Source organism: Aplidium turbinatum, chromosome 6, assembly GCF_918807975.1.
Source record: "Aplidium turbinatum chromosome 6, kaAplTurb1.1, whole genome shotgun sequence".
Classification (NCBI taxonomy): Eukaryota; Metazoa; Chordata; class Ascidiacea; order Aplousobranchia; family Polyclinidae; genus Aplidium; species Aplidium turbinatum.
The window spans coordinates 27,382,876-27,405,154 of record NC_137477.1 but is presented as its reverse complement, the minus strand read 5'-3'; the positions used below and the strand labels follow the sequence as shown (position 1 = coordinate 27,405,154).

The 22,279-nt window shown below is 36.9% G+C and overlaps 1 protein-coding gene across 1 annotated transcript in view; it reads left to right on the top strand.

The window, feature by feature from the left end:
• The first annotated feature begins 795 nt into the window (after positions 1-795).
• Positions 796-22,279, top strand: part of LOC145772188 (DNA topoisomerase 2-binding protein 1-A-like) — a 31,355-nt gene continuing 9,871 nt past the window's right edge. The window contains exons 1-22 of the mRNA XM_082584035.1: positions 796-1,818; positions 2,258-2,371; positions 2,730-2,835; positions 3,277-3,449; positions 3,840-4,021; positions 4,684-4,877; positions 5,061-5,180; positions 9,522-9,599; positions 10,189-10,276; positions 10,811-10,966; positions 11,814-11,917; positions 13,169-13,340; positions 14,521-14,702; positions 14,955-15,109; positions 15,405-15,524; positions 16,005-16,170; positions 16,624-16,759; positions 18,180-18,340; positions 18,702-18,841; positions 19,241-19,423; positions 20,401-20,553; positions 21,967-22,132. Of these exons, the coding sequence (XP_082440161.1) occupies positions 2,297-2,371; positions 2,730-2,835; positions 3,277-3,449; positions 3,840-4,021; positions 4,684-4,877; positions 5,061-5,180; positions 9,522-9,599; positions 10,189-10,276; positions 10,811-10,966; positions 11,814-11,917; positions 13,169-13,340; positions 14,521-14,702; positions 14,955-15,109; positions 15,405-15,524; positions 16,005-16,170; positions 16,624-16,759; positions 18,180-18,340; positions 18,702-18,841; positions 19,241-19,423; positions 20,401-20,553; positions 21,967-22,132 (3,010 nt within the window). The 5' untranslated portion in view covers positions 796-1,818; positions 2,258-2,296. The remainder of the gene's footprint in view (positions 1,819-2,257; positions 2,372-2,729; positions 2,836-3,276; positions 3,450-3,839; positions 4,022-4,683; positions 4,878-5,060; positions 5,181-9,521; positions 9,600-10,188; positions 10,277-10,810; positions 10,967-11,813; positions 11,918-13,168; positions 13,341-14,520; positions 14,703-14,954; positions 15,110-15,404; positions 15,525-16,004; positions 16,171-16,623; positions 16,760-18,179; positions 18,341-18,701; positions 18,842-19,240; positions 19,424-20,400; positions 20,554-21,966; positions 22,133-22,279) is intronic.

Genomic DNA, 22,279 nt, shown 5'->3' with positions numbered 1-22,279 from the left:
AAAATTTTTTGGTGTGGTTTTGGAAGATTTCCCACCTTACAATCATACTTCCAACATAGGTTGTAAAATTTGCAACACCCTAGCCCACAGTTGTACCAACTGTTTGGCCTACTGTTGCCCATTGCGTTTCCAGTCCAGATTCTACTATTTAGAAGTCCATGCATATATGCTACATTTGCCATGTGATCATTATTCATGCGTCAGCATTAAATTTTTAATGTGAAAAAGCAGTACAGTTGTTGCTTACAGTTTTAACTCTGGTAAAGATCACAATTAAAGTCATAATATTTGGAGCATGCTATGTGAAATGTTCCAAATTTATGCTAAAGTAGCCTACATTGTATGTTCATTTTTGTCAGTCATTTTTCACAATTCAGTTTTAAGTTCAGTATTTCGCAATCTCTATAGGAGTGAATATTGTAATAATTCGTTTACAATTTAAACTAAGAAAGTAAATAACATTGCGCATTTAAGCGAGAAACTTGTTTTACTTGCTTGGAAATGTCAGTGATCAGTTAGATTTCTAAAATTTTTTTAGCTACCATATATAAGGGGTCTGCTACTATTCGGTGAGAGTCCGATTCGGTGAGAGTACTATTCGGTGATTTTTTTGAAAATTATTGGGTACCGTAGCCTAATTATCATTGCCGCTTTTACATTGTTTTAACGTCGCTAAACGTTGAAATAAGACCCTAACCCTTAACCCCTAACTCCTTAACCCCTAACCACAACCCTAACCCTTATCCCCTAACCACTAACCCTTACCCCCTAACCCTATAACGGCAATGATAATTAGGCTACGGTACCCAATAATTAAAAAAAATCACCGAATAGGGCTCTCACCAAATAAGGAACTCACCGAAACGGGCCATTTTGTATATAAGAGGCAAATGTTTACCTGTTTTTTGGTTCTTATGTTTAGTAGTTCTTGTTTTTACTTGATTCAGTTACAGTAGTTCTGCTTATGTTGTGTGATGGTACTTTAATACAACCAATCATCTACTCTACGTCTACTCTTTTCTATAGTCCCTTTCTGCTATTGAATCTTACCTAAAATTAAAGTTTGAACATTGCTGTAGGTAGGCCTACTCGGAGAGTTTCACGTCCTATTGTAACTAGCTTTACTGCAAACTCAACAATGTATGTTTCTGCTATTTTTTATGGTGTTGTGTGTTTTTCTAAATTTTTGTAGTGTATCATATCTAAATTAGTTTCATTTGCAGCTAAATCTTGTCCTTCATAAATAACTAAATTCCTTTGCACCACTAAAATTTTGTACATAGTGTTTGCATTATGCGGGTCTGCTACTATTCGGTGAGTCCGATTTGGTGAGTTCCTAACCTCTAACCCCTAACCCTAAAACGGCAATGATAATTAGGCTACGGTACCCAATAATTTAAAAAAAAAATTGAAAAAATTCCTCGTTAAGGGATCGGACTCACTGAAACGGGCCATTCCGGCAGTTATGCAATGCTCAACATGGACATACATGATTCAATCAATTTTGTACTTGGGACGTCATTGATTTTCAATTCTTGACTAGTTTTGTATTTTAGGATAGATTAGTTCCTTAATTGTTCATTGTTACTCCCTCTTGCTGAGTAAATGTGCGGAAATGTATTGTTTAACAGAGATATGTTATTACTTTTGACAGGCTTGGAAAATCTGACTTATCTTGTGATTCAGTATATAATATTTTATTAACAATTGTGATGATGCAATGATACATAATTTGCCAATCATTTTAACAAGTTGTGTAAAAACTAGACAAACTGTTGGATTTTCGAATTTGAATGACTTGAAGATTAAGAAAGAAAAGTAGGCAGTTTATTTCCTATCAAGATGGTGACCTATTTCGGTCATTGTATTGATTGTCAAGTTTTATCTGTTTATATTGATGGATATTACAGTGTATTTCAAGAGCATCATATTTCGTTTTTTCTAAATGTTATTGATTTTTTTGAAGCATGCTATATGCACAACACAATTATAAGAGTATATCATATATGTGCAAAACTGCCATTTGTTTCAATATGTCTGATATTTATGATTTCGACAACGTTTTGTTGATGCGGCTTTTTTATGTTAATATTCACGCTCAGCCCTTGCTATATGGAGCAAAAGAGATAAATATACGACACTTGGAGTTGTAGTAGTATAGGTGATGTTGGCTTGAATGCATTCTGTCACTTGAATAATTTTATTTTCAAGAGTTTTATATCATTGTGGTGGAGTTTGTAGCACAGTTTTTTTACAGGTTTGTTCTATATAAGAAACAGACAATATTGTGAGAATCATGCCAGCAAAAAATGAAGTTCGGCTGCTTGCCCTGACAGAAGAAGGAAAAGAGAATATGGATGCAGTTTGTAAAGTGCGTTGATAATTTTTTTGCTGGTTGACATCTCATCAAGAATGACATCACCAAAAAATAGATGTAGACATATTTATGAATAACAATAAAGTTATGGGATACCGGTATTAAATATACATTAAAAATACCTTGCTAAATTTATTCTTGAAAATGCCAAAAATGGTGTACTTGTTTTTTCTGAAGTAGTACAGCTATTCGCAACTGTGCAGCAAAACTAAGTCAGTCTGCTGGAAGTTATGTCATGCATTGATTTCAATTTTTCTTTTGTGACAGACTGAGTAAGCATTGCTATGTTGAGATCAAACTGCAGTCTTAAAGCAGCTGTTTACCAATATTGTATCTGAATTGGATTTTTCAGCTTCTCACTGATCAGAATATTAGAAACACATGGATCACTCAAAGCGATGCCTTTTCTATTAGAAAGTTTGAAGAAGATGTCATTTATGTTTCCGACCCAACGTCAGGTGAAGATGTCATAGTTTTCTTTTGAGCTGTCTGTTATATTTCACAATAAAATTGGTTATTAGGTTATTGCAAAAAATAATTTGTTACCGCTGCCCAGTGCCCATGATGTGCGGCTGAAGGTTTCAATTCAGTTGTAAAAAAAGGTGAGTCCCATACTTGAATCCAAGCATCGGGAGATGAGAAGATAAGGTTCTCATTATACTAAGCCTTCGGCACTAACGAGGGTACAGTGGCTAGTTCCTTTCTCTCGGCCGCCTTTCCTTCAGCAACTACGCCCACCCAGTTTATTACACCCTAATTCAGTGGTAAAATTTGTAAATCACGGTTTTATCAAAAAGAGGACGGTTTGCAGTGTTTTTGATAAAAGTGTGACATTGGAATAAAAGTAAGTCAATTTTATTTTTGCAAGTTTGTTGGTTTAAATCGTTGTTTTTTTAAAGGAAAAGAAGTGGATCATCTGATCAATCAAGGCTTTTCAGTAATTGGGCCACAATGTGCCTTGACAGTCTTGAAGCATAACATATTACTGAAGAACGACCTGAAGTATCCTGTGTATAATTTGACCATGCTCGGTTGTCTCATTTGTTTTTCAAATATTGAACCTAAGAAACGAGTAAGTTGATGATTGTTAGTTGAATTATTACTTTTCAACAAATTACCAAAGCCTTTCGACATGAATTAAATGAATGGTTTTAATTTACAGAGCAATAGCACTTGCTCATAATAATCAGCTAAGTATAAACAACATAGAGATTTTTTAGCGATTTGATGTACCCGGTACTGTTGTAACTGTACTTTGTTGAACAAAGTTGTTGAATTGGAAACATGTCACTGACAATTTAAGTTTCATATTCCAGTTGGATGTTTCCTATTCCATCATTGACGGATTTTGCTGTCTGGGTACACCCTTATAAAATGTTTTTTCTACTACTACATTTGTTCCTTTGGCGATACTTCAACATAAAGATCTCATTGTGACTTGTGAATATTATTTCTTAATCAGTTTGATTTAACAAGCAAAGTCGAACGAATGGGAGGAAAGGTTAGTGGATTACTGACACAAGATGTTTCCCATTTGGTGGTGAAAGAAGTCGGCTCAGTGAAGTACTTCAGTGCAGCTCACGCAGGCATATCTATTATGACCATGGAATGGATCGAATATCTCTGGAAAAATGGCCAATCGAAGTAACATAACCATTTTACTGTACTTTGAATCGTTTATTTTTACTAAAATACTCATTTTGTTGGCGTCTTTTGAAATGTTTTGAAGCAATATTTTTCAAAAGTGTTGGGTTCAGACCTGTTGATTAAGGGCGCAACAACTACAAAGAAGTGACATAAAAAGTTTTTGTAATTATTTATCATCATCATCATCCATTTTGAGAGAAGAGAAGGTGTCAAAAGTTATCAAAACTTTTATATATATACATCGTTTTATTTTCAATACACTTTACTGTCACAAATGTGAATACATGTATTTTTTTTTGGATGGATTGTATGAAGAAAAATATTGCAAACTGCTGTCGCTTTTTCACTGCAACTGGTATATAAAAATTTTCCATGCATTGTGGATGTGGAACATTATAGTTTTTTTTTCACAACGAGAAAGGATAGAAAAGCTGCTTTTTCCATTTTGCTTTTCATTTTCTTTGCCCATGCATGAGTAACGCATGAGTATACTGTTTATTATTTGACATTTGCAAAACTTCAGTCAAAGTAATGGTTTATTACATAACTAAATTGCATCTGCATTCACTTTTGATAAATTGCATCTGCTTCTAAATATGTTCATTGCTACAGTCTGACGTTCTCAATAGGCTACCTAATTTTGTGGTTTGTATTTGAAGATACGTATCTGCCATTGACGGTAAATGGGAAGAATTTAAGTGTCCAATATTTCTTGGTTGCTCTGTCTGTGTCACTGGGTTTGGAACCAACGAAAGAAACCGCATTCAAAAGCTTGTTACGAAATTTGGTGGAATTTACAGTGGTGCCATGAAGCTCGACTTTACAACTCATCTTGTAGTCCACAAACCCGAAGGTTACAATTTGTTGGTTTTTGGATCAGTCTAATAGAATTAAATTTATTCGCATATTAATTTGTATTATATTTGAAATCTAAATATAAATAATCTCACGTTTTGTTGCTTTGCTTTTCATGTTTGTGTGGCACAGTGTAGTGAAGACTGAAGACTCTAACGAATTTCTTATACTCCGATTGCAGGCCAAAAATATATGATGGCGAATAAGTTTGGAGTTAAAGTAGTGAGCGTGGATTGGGTGTATAAAAGTGTTCAAAAAGGATCATGCCAAGACCATAGTAAATTTCCTGTTAAGGTTTCAGGTATTGATTTTTTGTGTTTCTGTTTTTTTTTATATTATATATATACATACTATTTGAGTAGAGAGGTTACGGTACTTTTTCAAACCATAAACAGATACTGTATAACTAAGCCAGGGTTGTCCAAACTTTATGGGACGCGGGATGCATTCGGCAAGGAAATTAGATCGCGGGCCGCAGTTGACATTTTTCCTCTTATACACTGTCTCACCGTACCAGATGTAAAGTAAAACACGTACATGTGTAAATGAATCTATATATTTATCATAAAAACATATTGGGGAATAGATTAAAGAAGCTAAGATGTGAGTACTACGAATAAGAGAGTTTTGGAAATTTTAAGCAACGTCAGTAGACCAGGAAACCTTATAAATAACTGACAAGTATGAATAAGAATAAACCATAAATTTATTCGTAAAAAATATTTAAGGAAGTACGTAAAACGGTACAGTTTACTTAAAATTCAGTGAGATGGGTGTGCCTGCATTTTGGAAGCCAGCTCCTTTGTGTCAATGTCAACTGAGGTTAAGGCTAAACGAAGGCAGGCTTCGAGAGATGTTTGTTTAAGTAGATTCCTCTCTTTGGATTTAATCGACTTCATTGCAGAAAATGCTGCTTCACAAAGGTAGGTACTGCCAAACATTGACAGCAAGTGCAATCCAAAACGGCGTAAATTAGGATAATGCTCTTCAGAAAGAAGAGGCCAAAATTGAGTGATTGGCAGTGTAGCTTTGCTTAATAAAAACTGGTCACTTTGCAAGTCACACAATTCAAGCTGCAAATCGTCATCGGCTTCTGATATAGTTATAGTCAGCGGAGCATTGAATACATTGAAGTTTTTTGGATTTAGCCATCAAAAGTGATACATCATAAGAAGCAATGGTTGTAGAAGACGAAGGCTTCACTAATTGAAACATGTTTTCTTGACGCTTACGCAGGTTTGATTTGAGATCATTGAGTAGAGCTCGCCGCGCCTCACCAGTGTATTTATCATAGCCAGTGACATGAAGAGTGCTGTAGTGTCGTTGTACATTGTACTCTTTCATAACAGATATCATTTCATTACAAATTAAACATAAAACTTATATGCGGATTTTTATAAATTTACTATTTTAAGGTTGTTTTTCTAGGGTCGGCTTATGTGCGAGGATATACGGTAATTTTTAAAAGTTTTCTAGAAGAGGCGGCGGGCCGCATTGAAGGAGGTCGCGGTCCGCATGCGGCCCGCGGGCCAGGCTTTGGACAACCCTGAACTAAGCAACAACACTACATTTAACTTTAGAAAAACTACAAAACAATAAGCGAACGTTTTGGCTAGTGATACTGCTTTTTTCAAGCTTATAAAAGAAATATTGTAAAAAAAGATGCTAAAGAATCGTACAGTATCACAGCAAAAATATGGTCTTATATAAACATTTGAGAAACTGCTTAACTTGCTCGAACACAAAATGATAACTGAAAGATTACGCAGCACAACGAGTTAGCTAATATTTGAATAAGGTAAAATTAATTGTTCAGAGAAGAAGTACCCAAGCAGATTATGCAAGATGGATGAAAGCACAACACGAGATAGTGGCACAAAAAAGACAATTAATCAATTAGACGATCTGAACAATTAATTTTACCTCTTCCAAATCCATGACCCCTTGTGCTGCGTAATCTTTTAGTTGTCATTTTGTGTGAGCAAGTTAAGTAGTTTCTCAAATGTTTAGATTAGATCATATTTTTGCTGTAATACTGTATGATTCTTTAGTATTTTTTACAGTATCAGGGGTCCCACTCGGCATAAAATCATAAAAGTTTGCTTGATTTGGAAAAAATCATAAAATAGCATAAAATTTGGACACAATCATAAAAAATCATAAAATTTAGTTGTGATGGAGAACTGAGCATGTAAAAATCAAAAAAATTGATATAGTGTAATGTGTAACAGATCCCACCATGATTGTGATGCCGTCTGTGGAATGCGCTGATTTAGGATAACATGTGGTTGCGTAATCAAGTCCAGCGTTGCCTGTGGAGCTGGAATTAGAAAGGACCGTAGCTACTGTAGATACTTTCATTGCTCATTAGACATAGACAAGTAGACGCTGACAAGATTTCAAGACATTGCAGTTATTGTGGGAAAATAGTGAAAGGATAATTTGGGAAAAAGTGTAGAGGCACTTGCAAGCAATGTGTTACTCAGGCCTCTAAATTCACGGCGGACATGTCCGTAAATCTTGAGTGGGACTTGTAACATTACTTTTTGCAGGTTTTGCCTAAGCAAAAAACCTTCAAGTCAAACATTGCATCCACCCAGAGATACAAAAGGATTTCAGAAGCATTAAAGAATCCTTTGATTGAAGCTTATATTTCAATTGTATCATTTGCTTCTGGTGACTTTGAACGGTTTTTAGTCCTATTCCAATGTTAAGAGCCACTGATTCACATTTTTTACTCAGCAATGTGCTATCTGATCACGGCTTTGCTTAGTGAGTAAATTTATCAAAAAAAAGAACATATCCACAGAGTCAGAAAATCTTGTGCTTAATGTCACAAACAAAGAACTTCAGAAGCTTTGAACTTGATTGATGCTGGAACACGAGCAAAAATTTTAGTCAGTGATATTGCAGTCCTTACTGAAGCTGATAAGAAGAAATTTAAATCTGACTGTCTAAACTTTTTTGTGGTTGCTACAAGTTACCTTTCACATCATTTGCCATTACCTTCATCTGTTATTAAGCAGGCACAATTTTTGAACCCAGAAAAAAGAAATGATGTTGGAGCTACAACTTCTATCATCAATCTAACTTGGACAGTATCCAATTGCCTTGAAAAGTGCCATGCAAATGCTTTTGCAATTGATGTATCTGTTTCAAGAGAAGAGCTTTATGATGAGGCAAGACTGGAGTGGTTACGGTATCAATCTGAGGATATTCTAGATGAGTTTTACAAAAAGACTGATCTTGAAAGTAACAAATACACCAATTCCCAATCTTCGTATTGGACTCAAGCACTAATCAAATGTGGTTTAATAGTAACACCCCTACCAAAAGTGTCTTCCTACAAGAGAATTGACTACCGGTATTATTGGACAAAAATTGGAGTCCTGTTAGATAATGCTGGGATGAAAAATTATCCGCAACTAATTGGTCTGGCGAAATGTTTTCTAACATTAAGTCACGGTAATGCCAGTCCTGAAAGAGGTTTCTCCATTAATAAACATTTGATTGATTCACATAGAAGAAGTTCTCTTAAAGAAATCACAATTGTTGCACTGAGAATGGTGAAAGATGAACTAAATCGGTATGATATGATGATAAACTTTCCTATTAACAGAACACTAGTTTCAGAAGTGAAGGGTGCTTGTGCATTTTGTGCAAAGTATATGGCTGACCTTGAGCAGGAAAGAGCTCTGGAAGAAAAATTGAGAAAAGAGAAAGTGCTCAGGCTACTGTTGAAGCCAACAATATGACAGAAAACCAAAGGGGAATCGAAAAAATTGAAGATGAAACTAAAAAAACTTACGCAAGCATTAAAGCTGCTGATAAGATTATTGGAGGTGGGCATGCAAAGCTTCAGAAGGCATTGTCAACCAAAGCGTTTAATCGGAAAGTTTTTCAAGCAGCTAAAGCAAGAATTGACATCAGCTAAAGCAAGAATCGAAAATCATAAAAAAACCATAAAATTTTGATAAAAAATCATAAAATAACCAAAAATAATCATAAAATTTTTGACTTTTTAGCATAAAATCATAAAAAAATAGGAAAATCTTGAGTGGGACCCCTGCGGTATTTCTTTTATAGGCTTGAAAAGGGCTATATGACAAGCCGAAAACGTTCGCTTTTTGTTTGTTTTTATAATGCTAAATGTAGTGGTCTTGCTCAGTTATGTCTGTTTATCTTCATAATATCACCATGAAGTTGAAGTGGGCTATTGAATTGTCTTACAGTTTCATTTTTTTGCACTGTACTTACGCATTTTTAACATATTCTATAATTCATCATGCTCTTGTTTGTTTATATTTGGCTCTTGTTTGCAAAACTAAAATGTCCATTCCCAATGATAAGAAATTTCAAAATTTAGGATTCACAAATCTTGTTCTGCCAAGAAATAAACCTTTTTTGCTCTGACACGCTCAGGCACGCTTCGTGTGATTAATACGAATACAGTGTCAATCGGGCAATTGTTTTGTTTAAATTTACTTTATTCGAAGCTCTCGCACAAATGTGGCTTCCTCAGTAAATGCCTTTCAAACAAAATTGTTGGCTTTACTTTCGCATGGTTTTTCACTGTCCACGAACATCAGCTTGTTCTTTCTGTTAGTCGAAACAACTCAAAAATCACATTTTTTATTTGCAGCTTCCACAGTGCAGCCATCCAAGCCTCACTCTTCCACCCCTGAACGAAACGACACGCAGTCAAGAGTGCCAAGCATACGTAAGTCGCTGTTGTGGATTGCCATCGGCTGTAAGTGTAAGGTGTAAATTTTACGAACTTTTGTTTAATATCAGTTTTTGAACATAAATTCAACCACGCGGTTTTCATTTGGTTGATATGCGACGTTTTGGTTGATCCATTCATTGCGTTTGTTTAGTATTATATATGTCTAAAGACAACATATATAATACAATGCATGCCGGAATGGCCCGATTCGGTGAGTCCGATCCCTTAACGGGGGATTTTTTCAATTTTTTTTTTTAAATTATCGGGTACCGTAACCTAATTATCATTGCCGTTTTAGGGTTAGAGGTTAGGAACTCACCGAATCGGACTCACCGAATAGTAGCAGACCCATGCATGCAATCGGACTGTGTGATGGAGAAGATTGCTTAATTTTATGGCAACGTTTATCAGATTCTGGTCAGTCATGCTTGCTGAAAGAGTTGGCTTCAAAACGAAAAATACTTATCCATATGTTTCCTTGCAATTCTGCATGGGTAGAGTGTCGAACTCACGGCCTTTGGAACATTCTGGCAAGAACCTTGAGATAGTCTGCAGACCTTTAAAAAGTACATTGTTTTGACAGAAGACATGAGTAACATCAGCGTGCTTGCTGTGAATGAGACGGTTGCTCCTGCGGATATGTCCACCCTCTCTTCAATTTACGTGCCACCGTAAGAGTTTAGTATTGTCCTTACTGATATTGTTCGCATAAAAAAGAATGTCGGTCTGTTTGCTTATTTGTTCTTATATATGCTGGTGTATTAATTATATGTAAATGCAAATGAAGGTTTGTTAAAATATTTTATCGAAATTTTTGTGTTATTCTGTTGTTGTGAGCTAGAGATATTGAAATGATAACTACTAACTAGCTTTATTTCGTTTCCTCAGTCAGCACGACTGACTTTATCCTACAAATTCTTCATTTTGTTTAATATCCTTCTGTGTTAAGCAGATAATTTTACCTGTTTCAGCCCCCTTGATATTGTCAGTTGCACTAACTGACGAAACGAAATAAATCTAGTTATCATTTCAACATCTTGTGATAGTTTAATCCTCAGTCACCGGAAGAACGCAAGAAATTAATTTATGATTAAAATGCCTGGTAAACAGTCTCATTCTGTATTTACTGTTTGTTAGTTTATTAAATGGTGTTAGACGTTTTCAAATGTCCTAAATGCTTGCATTGATATGTTCCTACATTGCAGAGCACCAAAAAGTGGAGAAAAGGACGATTTGTTAGTCTTTCCTATTAAAGACGTATACGACCAAGTTTTGGACGGAATCTCTGTTTATCTTGTTGGTTTTGAGCTAAAAGAAGAGGAAAAGCTGCGACAGTTGTTGAGCATTTCTGGAGCAACAAGGTTTGATAACATGCATGCTGCCTACAGTGATGCATTTAAAGTTTGCCTTTCCTGTATGTCAGTGTTGGAGAATAGAGCTTTGGCGTATTTTATCCCATGGACAAAGTTAAAACCACAGTTGCATTTTCGTTGTCAATGTATGAGCCCACACTGACAAAAATGTTCACATTGATGCTCATGCACAATTGCGCAGTCGGCTTCATTGCAGCAACATTAATGTAATAGTACTTGCTCTTTCTCTGAGTGTAGCCATGAGAAGTAAACTGCAGAGCATGTCACCAACAAAAACGATCGTATCATTCTTTGTTCACAAAATGCAAATGATCTGTGTGTTTTGATCACGAGAGACGAGACCCAAGACTGGCTGCTCTCTAGTAGTCTTTCGTTGTAGTCGTAGAAACATCGCCAACTTGGTGTCGTGAAAAGATAGACCCTCTGCCCAGAGTCTCGAATATGAATAAAACAGACAGTTATTTATCATATTCTATTATCCTAAGTCTCCAAACGATAATACAACTGGAGCTGTGCGTTTGTGGAACTCAATAAAGCTCCCTAGTTTCCGAAAAAATCCCAGTTTCGTTTGATCAGTGAAAGAGGGTTGATGTATCATCAGCATCACATCCAATTCTGTAAGTGTGGGCCAAAATATTTTGAAAGCAGTGTCGAATTAGCAACCTGTTATTTCACACCATGATGTGAATTCTGTTTCTTTATTAAAAATAACTTTTGTATCTGTATGAGAACTGATTTTGATCCAAGATAGAAAATAGCCCACAGTATGGCTAGGTGTATGTCTTATAATTCCTATGAATTTACTTTCTGAACGAGCTGTTCATTTGTGACGTAGATACAACCAGCTCACATCCAGCGTGACCCACGTCATAGCCGGCCCACCTTCAGCCATATCTGACTCGTGCGTGAAAGCGATCCAAGTCGCGTTGCATCAATCTGGTGAGCTTGGTTCTAATTGTCCAACACTATCAGCCTGATGAGATATTCATATTTTTTTAGATCAAAAATGATACTTAACATTGATGTTAACATTGACGTGGTAAAAGGATAGACTCTTGGCCCAGAAGCTCAAACTAAGAAGTTAACATAACGCGAATAGATTGAAGAATTTGCTGTAGGTGTTTCAGAACATAATGGTAAACCCCGTTTGAGGTCCACGTCTTTCAGGCGCAGACAGTTGGGCCCCTGCCATTCTGCCAAATTGGTGTGCACACTGTGGCGCCCAGTCATTTAGGTGCTATTTGGTGTGTCAAATTTATCAGAAATGTTTGATTACGCTACAGTTCTCCGCGCTGCGTTACAAAGTGAATTTCAGTTTGAAACATATCACTGTGGAGTGGCTGACAATGCAAGTAGCTTACAGCTTAGAAGCCACTCTTTTGACGGAAAACTAAGTTACTCTTCACTCAAGTTTACCACCCGCTTGAACACACGGTATGTTTTTCCCGTTGTAATGCTTTTACTGATGTTTAGTGTAGTTATTATTTGACATAACTAGAAGTGAGCTCATTCATGTTCGGAGTCTTGAATAATTTATTGATAAAGCTTTCGCCGACACAAACCTGAACTAACAACAAATAAATGTCGGACACGCGCATTAACATAACTGTATATTTTTCTCTTCAATATAACATTTTGTGTGAAAAACATTGCCCTACCTGCCAAGCTGATATTATTCTGCAGTATGTTCCCATCAAGCACCTAATAAAATATACTTTACCGGGAATAGCACCTAAATAACCTGGCGCCACAGTGTTCCGCACCTAAATATTCAGACGCCACATTGTGCGCACATATTTGGCAGGCGCCTAACTGTCTGCGCCTAAAAGACGTGCTCCGCCTGTTTGAGTGTTACAGAACCACATTGGGGATCTATAGTGATATGTTCGAACCCGAAAGTTAAATTTTTAGAATTATTCTAGTTCATATCCCTGCCAAGATGACTAACATGAAGATGTGTGCGTCGAATCTTCTATAAAATCCGGATCAAGTAGGCAGCCTTGAGAACCCACACGTGTTATTAGTATATACTGTATTTCTTATTCGTATTACGGAAGGACGTTCAGGGGTCTTTTCCTACATTATTTCAATCATAATTTAAATTCTTTTATGTTTATTACAGCCGCAACAGACAATGTTATTGTTTAATTGTTTATGTTTAATGTTTATTCGTTATTTTTCTTTCAAAAGATCGTGAGCTTTGGGTTGTGTCTTGCAAGTGGCTCCTTGATTCCTTGCGCAAGTCCGAGATCCAATCAGAGTTTGATTATTGGAAGAGTGATGTTGTTGTGAGGTCGGAACGAACTGAGGACGTCCAAGTCTTCGATGACGTCGACCAAACAACATTATTGGAGCAAAAAATGTAAGACTATTCAGTATTCATTATCTTTTAACGTTTTCTCGAAAGCGTGATTTTAAACGGAATTTGTTCCTGCAGCACTTCTGATTGGCTTTTCCAATTTTAGCTTCAATTGTCCATTTTCTGACCTGTTTTAACTCTAAAATAAAGTCAGACGTGCTGTCTGACGAAACGTGGGAAATTAAGTTCGTTATTGTTTTCAACATCTTGTTGTAGACCAGTGATACTCAACGTGGTCCAGATGGACCACTGGTGGTCCACCTGGAATTTCTGTTGGTCCACAGAGAGTTCTATAAATCCTTGATAAGACGTTCTTCAAAATTGTATCATTTCCTACAGTAAATTATGTAAGGACTGCATACAGGTGTAAGAAATTATGTAATAATCATGTTTACTTCGTGATTTTTGATCGATTTTCTGGAAGTGCTAGATAAGCATAAGCTCAGCAGTTTTTGAATTTATTTTACTAGTTAACGAGTAGGCTATTGAACTGTTCAAGGTATAAGTGAAGTGCTGGAAGGCCTAGTCAATAAATCATATGTTGCTGTAATTGTTGTGGTGTTGTTGGTGCACGAAGATTGCGCTTCTTCATGGAAGGTTACAAAGTTTCTTTAGGGAGAGCCATTCGCTGTTTCACTGAGTGTTAATTAAATTATTGTATGATTGTCACATATTATATTTTTTCAGACGCTAAATTAAGTACTGTATTCTGCAGTGCTTTCAAATTAACAAAATGTTACAGCACTAGAAGCTCATGTTGCTAAGAAGGCAAGACTGAGACATTACCATGACAATACCAGACATTACCATTCTATTGAAACAATATACGTGCATGATGTTTTATTAGAATAAAATTTGAAATTAAAATTATGTGTATTCAAGTAGTTAAGGTTGAGTGTGCAAATTAAGAGGGTTTGCTTAATTAGTTAATTACGTATTATTTTACAAAGGACTAACATTAAACACGTCCTTTAGTTTTCTGACCTGTGTGCAATACAGTTTCGACTACTGGCGTTCATGAGGCCTCAACATATATAGCAAAGTGAGTGGTCCATCAAATATTTTTTTTTTAAATATGGTCCATGGGCCAAAAAAGGTTGAGAATCACTGTTGTAGACTGTAGTCATCAGAAAAGCGCAAGAATTTTTTTTTATTTTTTGCTAGTATTACTTGTTTATTTCAGGCACACGCAAATTGAAAATAAGGAATCCACCTTGAATGACGATGGTGATACGAAACCCAACATGTCCGCAATGCACGATGTCCTGTCACAATATGTGCCCGGTCAAGAGACAGACCACGAAGGCGACACCACATTGCTGCGTAATTTTCAACTGAAAGAAGACGCCTCAGTGGCTCCACCAAGTACTGGTCATGTCTGCAACTCTGATATAAAAAGAGAGGTCTGAGATATAAAGATGGCTCCTCAATTAGTTCGTGTGCGCTTAAGCATACGACTAAAAGTTAAACATTTTAAAAATTTAATTTATTGTCACTTTTCACGTACAAATGGAATGCTCTACAGTATGTATGTGTCCTATTTATGAATTACAGTAGTTGAAAAAAGCACTCTTCCATATGCTGTGTTGTCACAATGTTCATTGTTCATGTGAACAGACGAACCCCCCAACGATGATGCGAGTTATATCGACCACCCCAACGATGAAACTTCACAAGAGAACACCACTCGCTGGTCGTTCTTTCGTGAGAAGACCTTCATCATATTTGGGTTGGAAGAAGACGATCTCAACAAATGTGTGGACAATATTGAGGTCCGTTGAGTAGTTTTAAATGGCTGTGTTTATTTGTGACGTATTTTAAAAAGCTATGTTTTATATTTATCGATGGTGCTTTGAAACAGAAATGCCATGTTTCATGCAAATGCTTAAAAACCTGTGTAATCTTTGTTTATTTTTTTCATATGTTCAATCCATGGCAATATAGAGTAGACTGCTACGGTTCAATCATTATGACATGGTTGCTCATGAAAGTTGGTCATGTGTTTTGTGCGTTGGAGAGCATTGCAAGCCTAACATACACGTGTTGTATAAAATGCGTACTTTTCAGTCAATCGAGGGCAGGATACTTCCTTCTCACAGCAAGCGCATAGCTGACTACGCCGTCGTGCCTATCACTGGTTGGCAGGTGGAACGAACAGTAGAAAATATCGTCACAAACTTCTGGATTGTAAGTAACGCGCGGGAAATCGTTTTCTTTTGTCTGAAACAACAATATTGTCTGCACATTTAGCATTTGAATATGAAAACTCACATTTTGCGTGATGTTTTATAGAATAATAATAAATAAGAATCACTGTTAGGAGTGTTAGGTGCATTGAGACTTCCAGGCAGACCACAATCAAGCATATAGTTTTATGGTCAGCTATATTTTGCAGCAAATCGAAAGTTAATTTGAGGCATCGCATATTGTTGGTTGTTTCTTATTTGTGATAAAGCCACGCTCAGAGCACTGCACAGTGCACACCTAACCTTGTCGACTATTCTACTTGAAACTTTAATTTGTAAATTAACGTAATAAAAATGAAACTCCTTTTGAAGAAAATATGATCCTATGTAATATGTATTGTTATTTTGTGTTAACAAAAATTGAAATTGTGTCCTTTTGCTGTTATCATTATTTCAGAGGTATGACGTTTTTAATGCTTAGGACTTGTGTGTCAATGAAGGCTGTGTGATGGATACGACCTCCCACCCAATGTGCACCCCTTTTCTCATCCCAAACAATGCCACCCCCCTGGTTGGCTGTGTTACTTCTCTCAGCAAATATCTGGAGCCAGAAAGGAATCATTTAGTACAACTTATGTTAGAACTAGGTAACTTTTTTCTTTTGCAAAGCTGAGCTGAATAAACCATGAAGTTGGAATCAGGATAAACCCACGTTTTGGTTATGCCACCGATTATAATTTGGTAAATTAAGCACTTTTTTGTATTTTCTCAATACTTTTACCTCATTTTGAAGTTTCTTTGTTGGCATTAGGATAACTTTTCAGAACTGTAATTGACTTTCCATCCATGTTTTAATTTAATCTTTGTTTTGGTGGATAACAAGAAAAACAACATATTTTCATGTTTTCTTGCACTGTAGAACAAGCATGCATATTCCTGATCAAAGCTACGTAATTTCACTCAAATCTTTCTCTTTTTGGATAAACTTTCTTAAACTAAATTTCCGCGTTACACCCACTTGTCAATATTCAGCTTTAGTTGTCCTCTTTGGTTGCTCTCCTTTTTGGCGAGCCTGAAGTCTCATAATATGTCTGTGACAGGGGCGACCTACCAGGACAATGTGGCACGCAAAGACATGCCCCCGATGCGTCGGACCACCCATCTGGTTGTGATGGTTCCAGAAGGGGACAAATACGTCGGTTGTTTGAAATGGGGAATCCACACTGTGACGTCTGCGTGAGTGAAGATGTGAAAAGTTTTCAAAGCTAAAATGTACAATAATCTTAATTTGTGAACACATCATAGAAACTGTACCATGTTCAGTTACCGCACAATTTCCAGCAATTCCAGTTAATATTAAACAATATTAAAATATCTCGACCGCTGGTTCAATTGCAGCGTTTTGCAACTGTATATTATTTCTTGTTGATTGATGTGTGCTGATCACTACATTCATCAATGGACAGTGAATGACCACAGCGTTGGAGGCTGTTTAACTCAGTGGCGGCTCGTGGTCTTAAAACATGGGGGGGGGGGGCTGCATCAACCAGTAACCTAATAAGTAATATAAATAATTATAAACCTGTACCGGACTGAGTTATAAATGCACTGAGTTAGGGTTAGGGACTAGGGTTAGTAACACAGTACACAGTAACATGTTCCTTTACTGGCTGTCGTTTAATGTTTTCATCGTTTAAAGTAAACTTTTGATAATGGCTTGAATTTGGTCAAGTTTAGGTGGCCACCAGATGGAGCTAGTACTATTTTGGTACTTGGTATTAACTTAGTTGGTTAGATCTATGCTTGTGCTTTCCAACGATAGCAAATTTGTTGAAATTGAACAACAAATGAATAAATGGGAGTCAATTTCCTTCAGGTGTTTTTCAGTGCATTTCCACCCAGTGCTCCTCCTTAATAATAGTCCATTCCAACGTGTGTGACGTGAGACGTCAATCATCATCCAGTTGACCAAAGGGCGAATTGTAAAAAAGCACCAAAATGGCTACAGTTAGCATCTAAATCATGCCTACCGATAGTTCTTAGGCTACTTGAAAATATCACAGCCTAATAATTCTTTTCAAGACAAGCGTGAACAATACATATCATGCTTCTACTGGTCTGAAATGATTAAAAATAATTACAGTGATTGGCTTTACTTCACATCAAAACCAGTCTGTCTCAGTGACTTCTCAAAACACAGATCAAGTAAAGTAACCTACGATCCCTTTACCTAATCACCGATAGCTTCCACACGCTTAACCTAAACATTTACGAGAACCAAAGTTGTAATCCCTGACCAGGGTCTGTTCTATTTGCAGTCCCTACAACGCTTGTTCAGTGATGCTAGAAAACTTTTTTCTAAAAAACCTACGTCATAAAAAAAAGAACAAGCAACACCGGACCTGCAAAATTTGCAGACTCAGAGTTGCCAATTAATTTTTGTAAAACAATTTTTTTTTATTACACCTAACAAATTAATATTAAGAGTTTTTTAATTCTTCAAGCAAAATAAATAAAAAAAACATGGCAAAACTATCTATATGTAATATAATTCACATATGCACAAAAATGTTGGGGGGGGGCTGCAGTCCAGCAGTCCCTTATGACGAGCCGCCACTGGTTTAACTTACAAACATCTCTGTTATTTTGTCATCAGTTGGGTGTTCGAATGTGCGAGACAGGGCAAGAAGATGCCAGAATCAGACTTTCTTGTCGACAAAACCGAGTCTGTTCAGAAAAAGGCGGAATCTGACTCTTCCGTCATAGCTGATGCTGGTTCCACAAGGAAGATGAGCGAAACAAGCTTGACCTCAGCCGGTGGGTTACAGTTCCGGCGTTTAAAAATCGATAAACTATTTCATGTTTATGCAACTGGTCTTTCAATATGGAAGTAGAATTAATTAAAAAACTTACTTTTGTGTAGTATGGTACGTCTGGTACGACCTTGTGGTTTCCTAAGAATAAAATAAAACTTCAGAAAGTGATGCACGTATGTCGCATACTATCTTTTTGTACGTATGCACGTATGTCGCATACCTCGTGGCTCATGGCTCATTTTTTATCAAAATGTTCAAATATTTCAGCTTTTTTAAGATACGTAAAATACTCACGATATATTCTTCAATGGAAGATGGTGTCATTTTACCCTTGTTCGTCATTCACGGAATAATCTCTCCAGATGCGAGTGTTGCTCCTTCGAAGCTGAAGTTTCCGCCCATGCCACGTCCACCAAGTGCTGTCGATCACATACGAAGGAGACTGGAAGCCAAAGCGGAGGCCCAGAGACTCAAGGAACAAGAAACTCCGTTGAGAGAAAAGGTGAAAATTCAACTCTTAACCTTCCACATCATTGCCATTATGGTGGTTATTAGTTACCCATGAGTAACAGAATGTTTGTTCGGAAAGTTCCAAAACCTAAGCCTTCCAGAGATAGCATTTCATTTGCACCGAAATGGTTACCAAGTTTTAAATGCAGTTGTTCAATTGATAGAGAGGAGTGCTCGTGAGCGGGGTTACAGATTCAAGCCTCATAACGCTTAGAAAGTGTTGTAAAAAAAACATTCCGAGATGAATGAATCAGTCAGACACGCTTGAAGTTATCATTAGACCACACACTCGACATAAGCAAATCAACAATTGTTTTATTTAAGCTGCTATCATTTGTCGTTAGAAACCTTGTTTATATTCATCCGCCAAAACATACGCATGATCTTCTAGGTATTGCGGAATGTTGGGACACCAGGGAACTTCATGAAACCTGGTGCCAATCCAAAGGTGTGCTTCGATCTGGACGATGTGTTTGCCATGCTCAAGACGCCAATCCACGAACGGGAGAAAGTTAAAACAGCGCTGGAACGTCCCCAAGCTCTGGGAGAAAAAGAAACGCCTTTCAGAGAAAAGGTAAGTTCTCAAGAATCTCCATGGCGATTAAAGTCAAGATACTTCTTTGTACCAGCGGCAGTTAATTGATAGAATCATTCAGTGATCATACCACCAGTGCAGCATATTATATGGAAGACACTTGGAATGTATCATGGTGTGCCACCATCACCAGACTCTATAGTTTTATACCTCACCTGGTGGCACGCCCCCTGGTATACTGTAGACCTTCCCCGGCCGACTTGGGTCAAGCTCAATAGAATTCGAACAAGAGTAGACCGGTTCTATTCCGATATGCATGAGTATTGAGTAGGGTCTGGTTCCCTCAACAGCAAATGCTTCGCAGAGGAACAAACTCTGACCATATCGTTCTTGAATGTCTCGCAACAGCACCAAATGGAATGCATGGTATAGAAGAACTAGACGAAACTACACTCACCTGGTTTTCCATCATCTGCCCTGAAATATGAACAATTCTGTCTCGCACAAAAGAAAAAACTAATACTTTCAGCCAAGCTTTGCAACACCGGACCATGTTTATGACGTCATAAGGGCGAACAACTCGTATAAACTTTTGTTCAACTCAGAGAAGCCTCTTTGATTCATCCAGAAGTGAGTTTAGCAACACAGTTTGCACAATGATCGTGCCGAAAGGTTATTGCGACAGGTGATCAGCTATAACAACAAAGAAAACTTATACATACGATTAAAATAGCACACATTTTAGGACATAAAATGTAGCTTGCCGCTTAGGCTATGCATATTGGTTGTGGCAGCATTATTAAATCTTATGAGATGTTTGACGCATCCCCCGGAAAGCAAGCGTTGAACAATATGCACGAACAAAATTACGACGAGAATTTTTTTAATTTAAAAATTACTCTTATCATCGTTTATTTATTCATACAAGTTTGACTATTTTAACTGTCAAGATTCATTTTATGTGTAAATTAATTCCATTAACCCGATTCCAGTGACAACTGAGGCTTCTTTTTCAGGTGTTACGCAACGTTGAAACACCGAGCAACTTCATGAAGCCTGGCTTTAACCCAAACTTTTCTTTTGATCTTGATGAAGTATTCGCTCTTCTAAAAACGCCCGCTCATTTGCAGGATAATGTTAGGAAGTCCCTCGGTCACAGCGTGAATTCGGTAAGTGGCAATATTGTTGCGATTTAGTACCTTTATTTTAAACATAATTTGACCCACTTCTGATTTAAGCGTTTTTTCAGTCATTTTACGTACATTTTTTTCCCGTAAAAAAGGTGACACAACAAATTGAATTTTGTGATGTTATAGGAAAATGCGGAAAATTACCTTAGCGTGGGCTGGTTAAATAAACTCAATCACACTCCCGGGCATCTTTTTACAGTCTGCCAACGCGTCTGAAGTTACTTTGAGCTTTTTATCTTTAAACTACGTAGTACGTACCTTTGAAATCTTGGCACATTTGCGTAGATTATTTTTGCAAGTTTAATGGCTTATGTTTTTGTCATAGTTTTGGTGGGTGTCCGACGTTTTTTCGTAAACAATTGTTCGTAAACAATTGTTCGTAAAACAATTGTTCGTAAACAATTGTTCGTAAAATTAATTCTTCGTAAGTCGTAACACAATTCTTCGTAACACAATTCTTCGTAAAGCATTTCTTCGTGCATGCAATTAACCGTAATACTAATTGTTCGTAAAACAGTTACAATAAACAATTGCAATAATTAATTAGGGTAGCGTATATGCTAGAGATGTGACGTGCTGTAGACGAGCAGACAGAGTGTCCCTGATTCAGAATGGCAGCGAAAAAGAAAAGCCAAAACTTTTGTATTTGGCCAGCTCATGGCCACCTTGGTAGCCATGGCCAGCTTTATTACAAAGACTATAGTGCTCTTAACGCACAAGGGCAAGAAACTACTTAGACAATTGGGAATTTGAGCATTTTTAAAACAAATGTCCTGCACGAGTAACAACAGGGACGCCGAAACGATTTTTGACTGGGGGTGCAGGATTATGAAAAAGGGCACTTTTGTTGCTGAAATGTCAATTTTTTAAAAAGTTTTAAGATAAGATATAGCGATAATGCTCATCTATCAGCTCACTATCGAGTAATGATACAAGTGTCCGGTATACAATGAAGGACATCAATCATGCTATTTTAAATGATGTAACCTACTGTGTTGCAGAATTTTTTGCTGTGAATATTATTTTGAGGCAAAAATGAAATTATAATTAGGCTAAAACCGAATAGCAGAAATTGTCATATTGCAAAATGTGCATTAGCTTACATGATCTTAAAAGAGCACCATTGCCCCCCTTCCCCTCCATGATGCCCTCCCTGCTTCCGGCGCCCCTGAGTAATAACTGAAAAATTGACCTATCACCTGTTTACGAATAATTCACCTATACGAAGAGTTGATGTATACGAAGAAATGATTTACGAAGAATTGTTTTACGAAGAATTAATTTTACGAACAATAATTGTTTTACGAACAACTGTTTACGAACAATTTATTCACGTATAACGGTATAACCGTTTTGGTGAATCATAGAATTAAGGACTTTTTTGCATTTTAGTCACGTACCAATGTGGAGCAATTACAAGCTGAGCAATGCGAAGAGTTAGATTCAAACATAGTCGCTAATCTGGAAAAGGATTTTGACAAAGTTTCGAGCGATGAGGAACAAAAGTCCCCAAAAGATGCTGCTGCAAAAGAGGTTTTCACCAACAACTCTGACAAAGGTTGGTGCCAATCTACATAAGACGATTTCTAATTGATTTGATATATGGTCGCCATGATGGTACGAAATACAGTCTCCTAGTTTAAAGTTTTTGCGGATGTGTGAAATCGGTAACGCCGTAAAGTATAATGCTATATTGTGGCGCAAC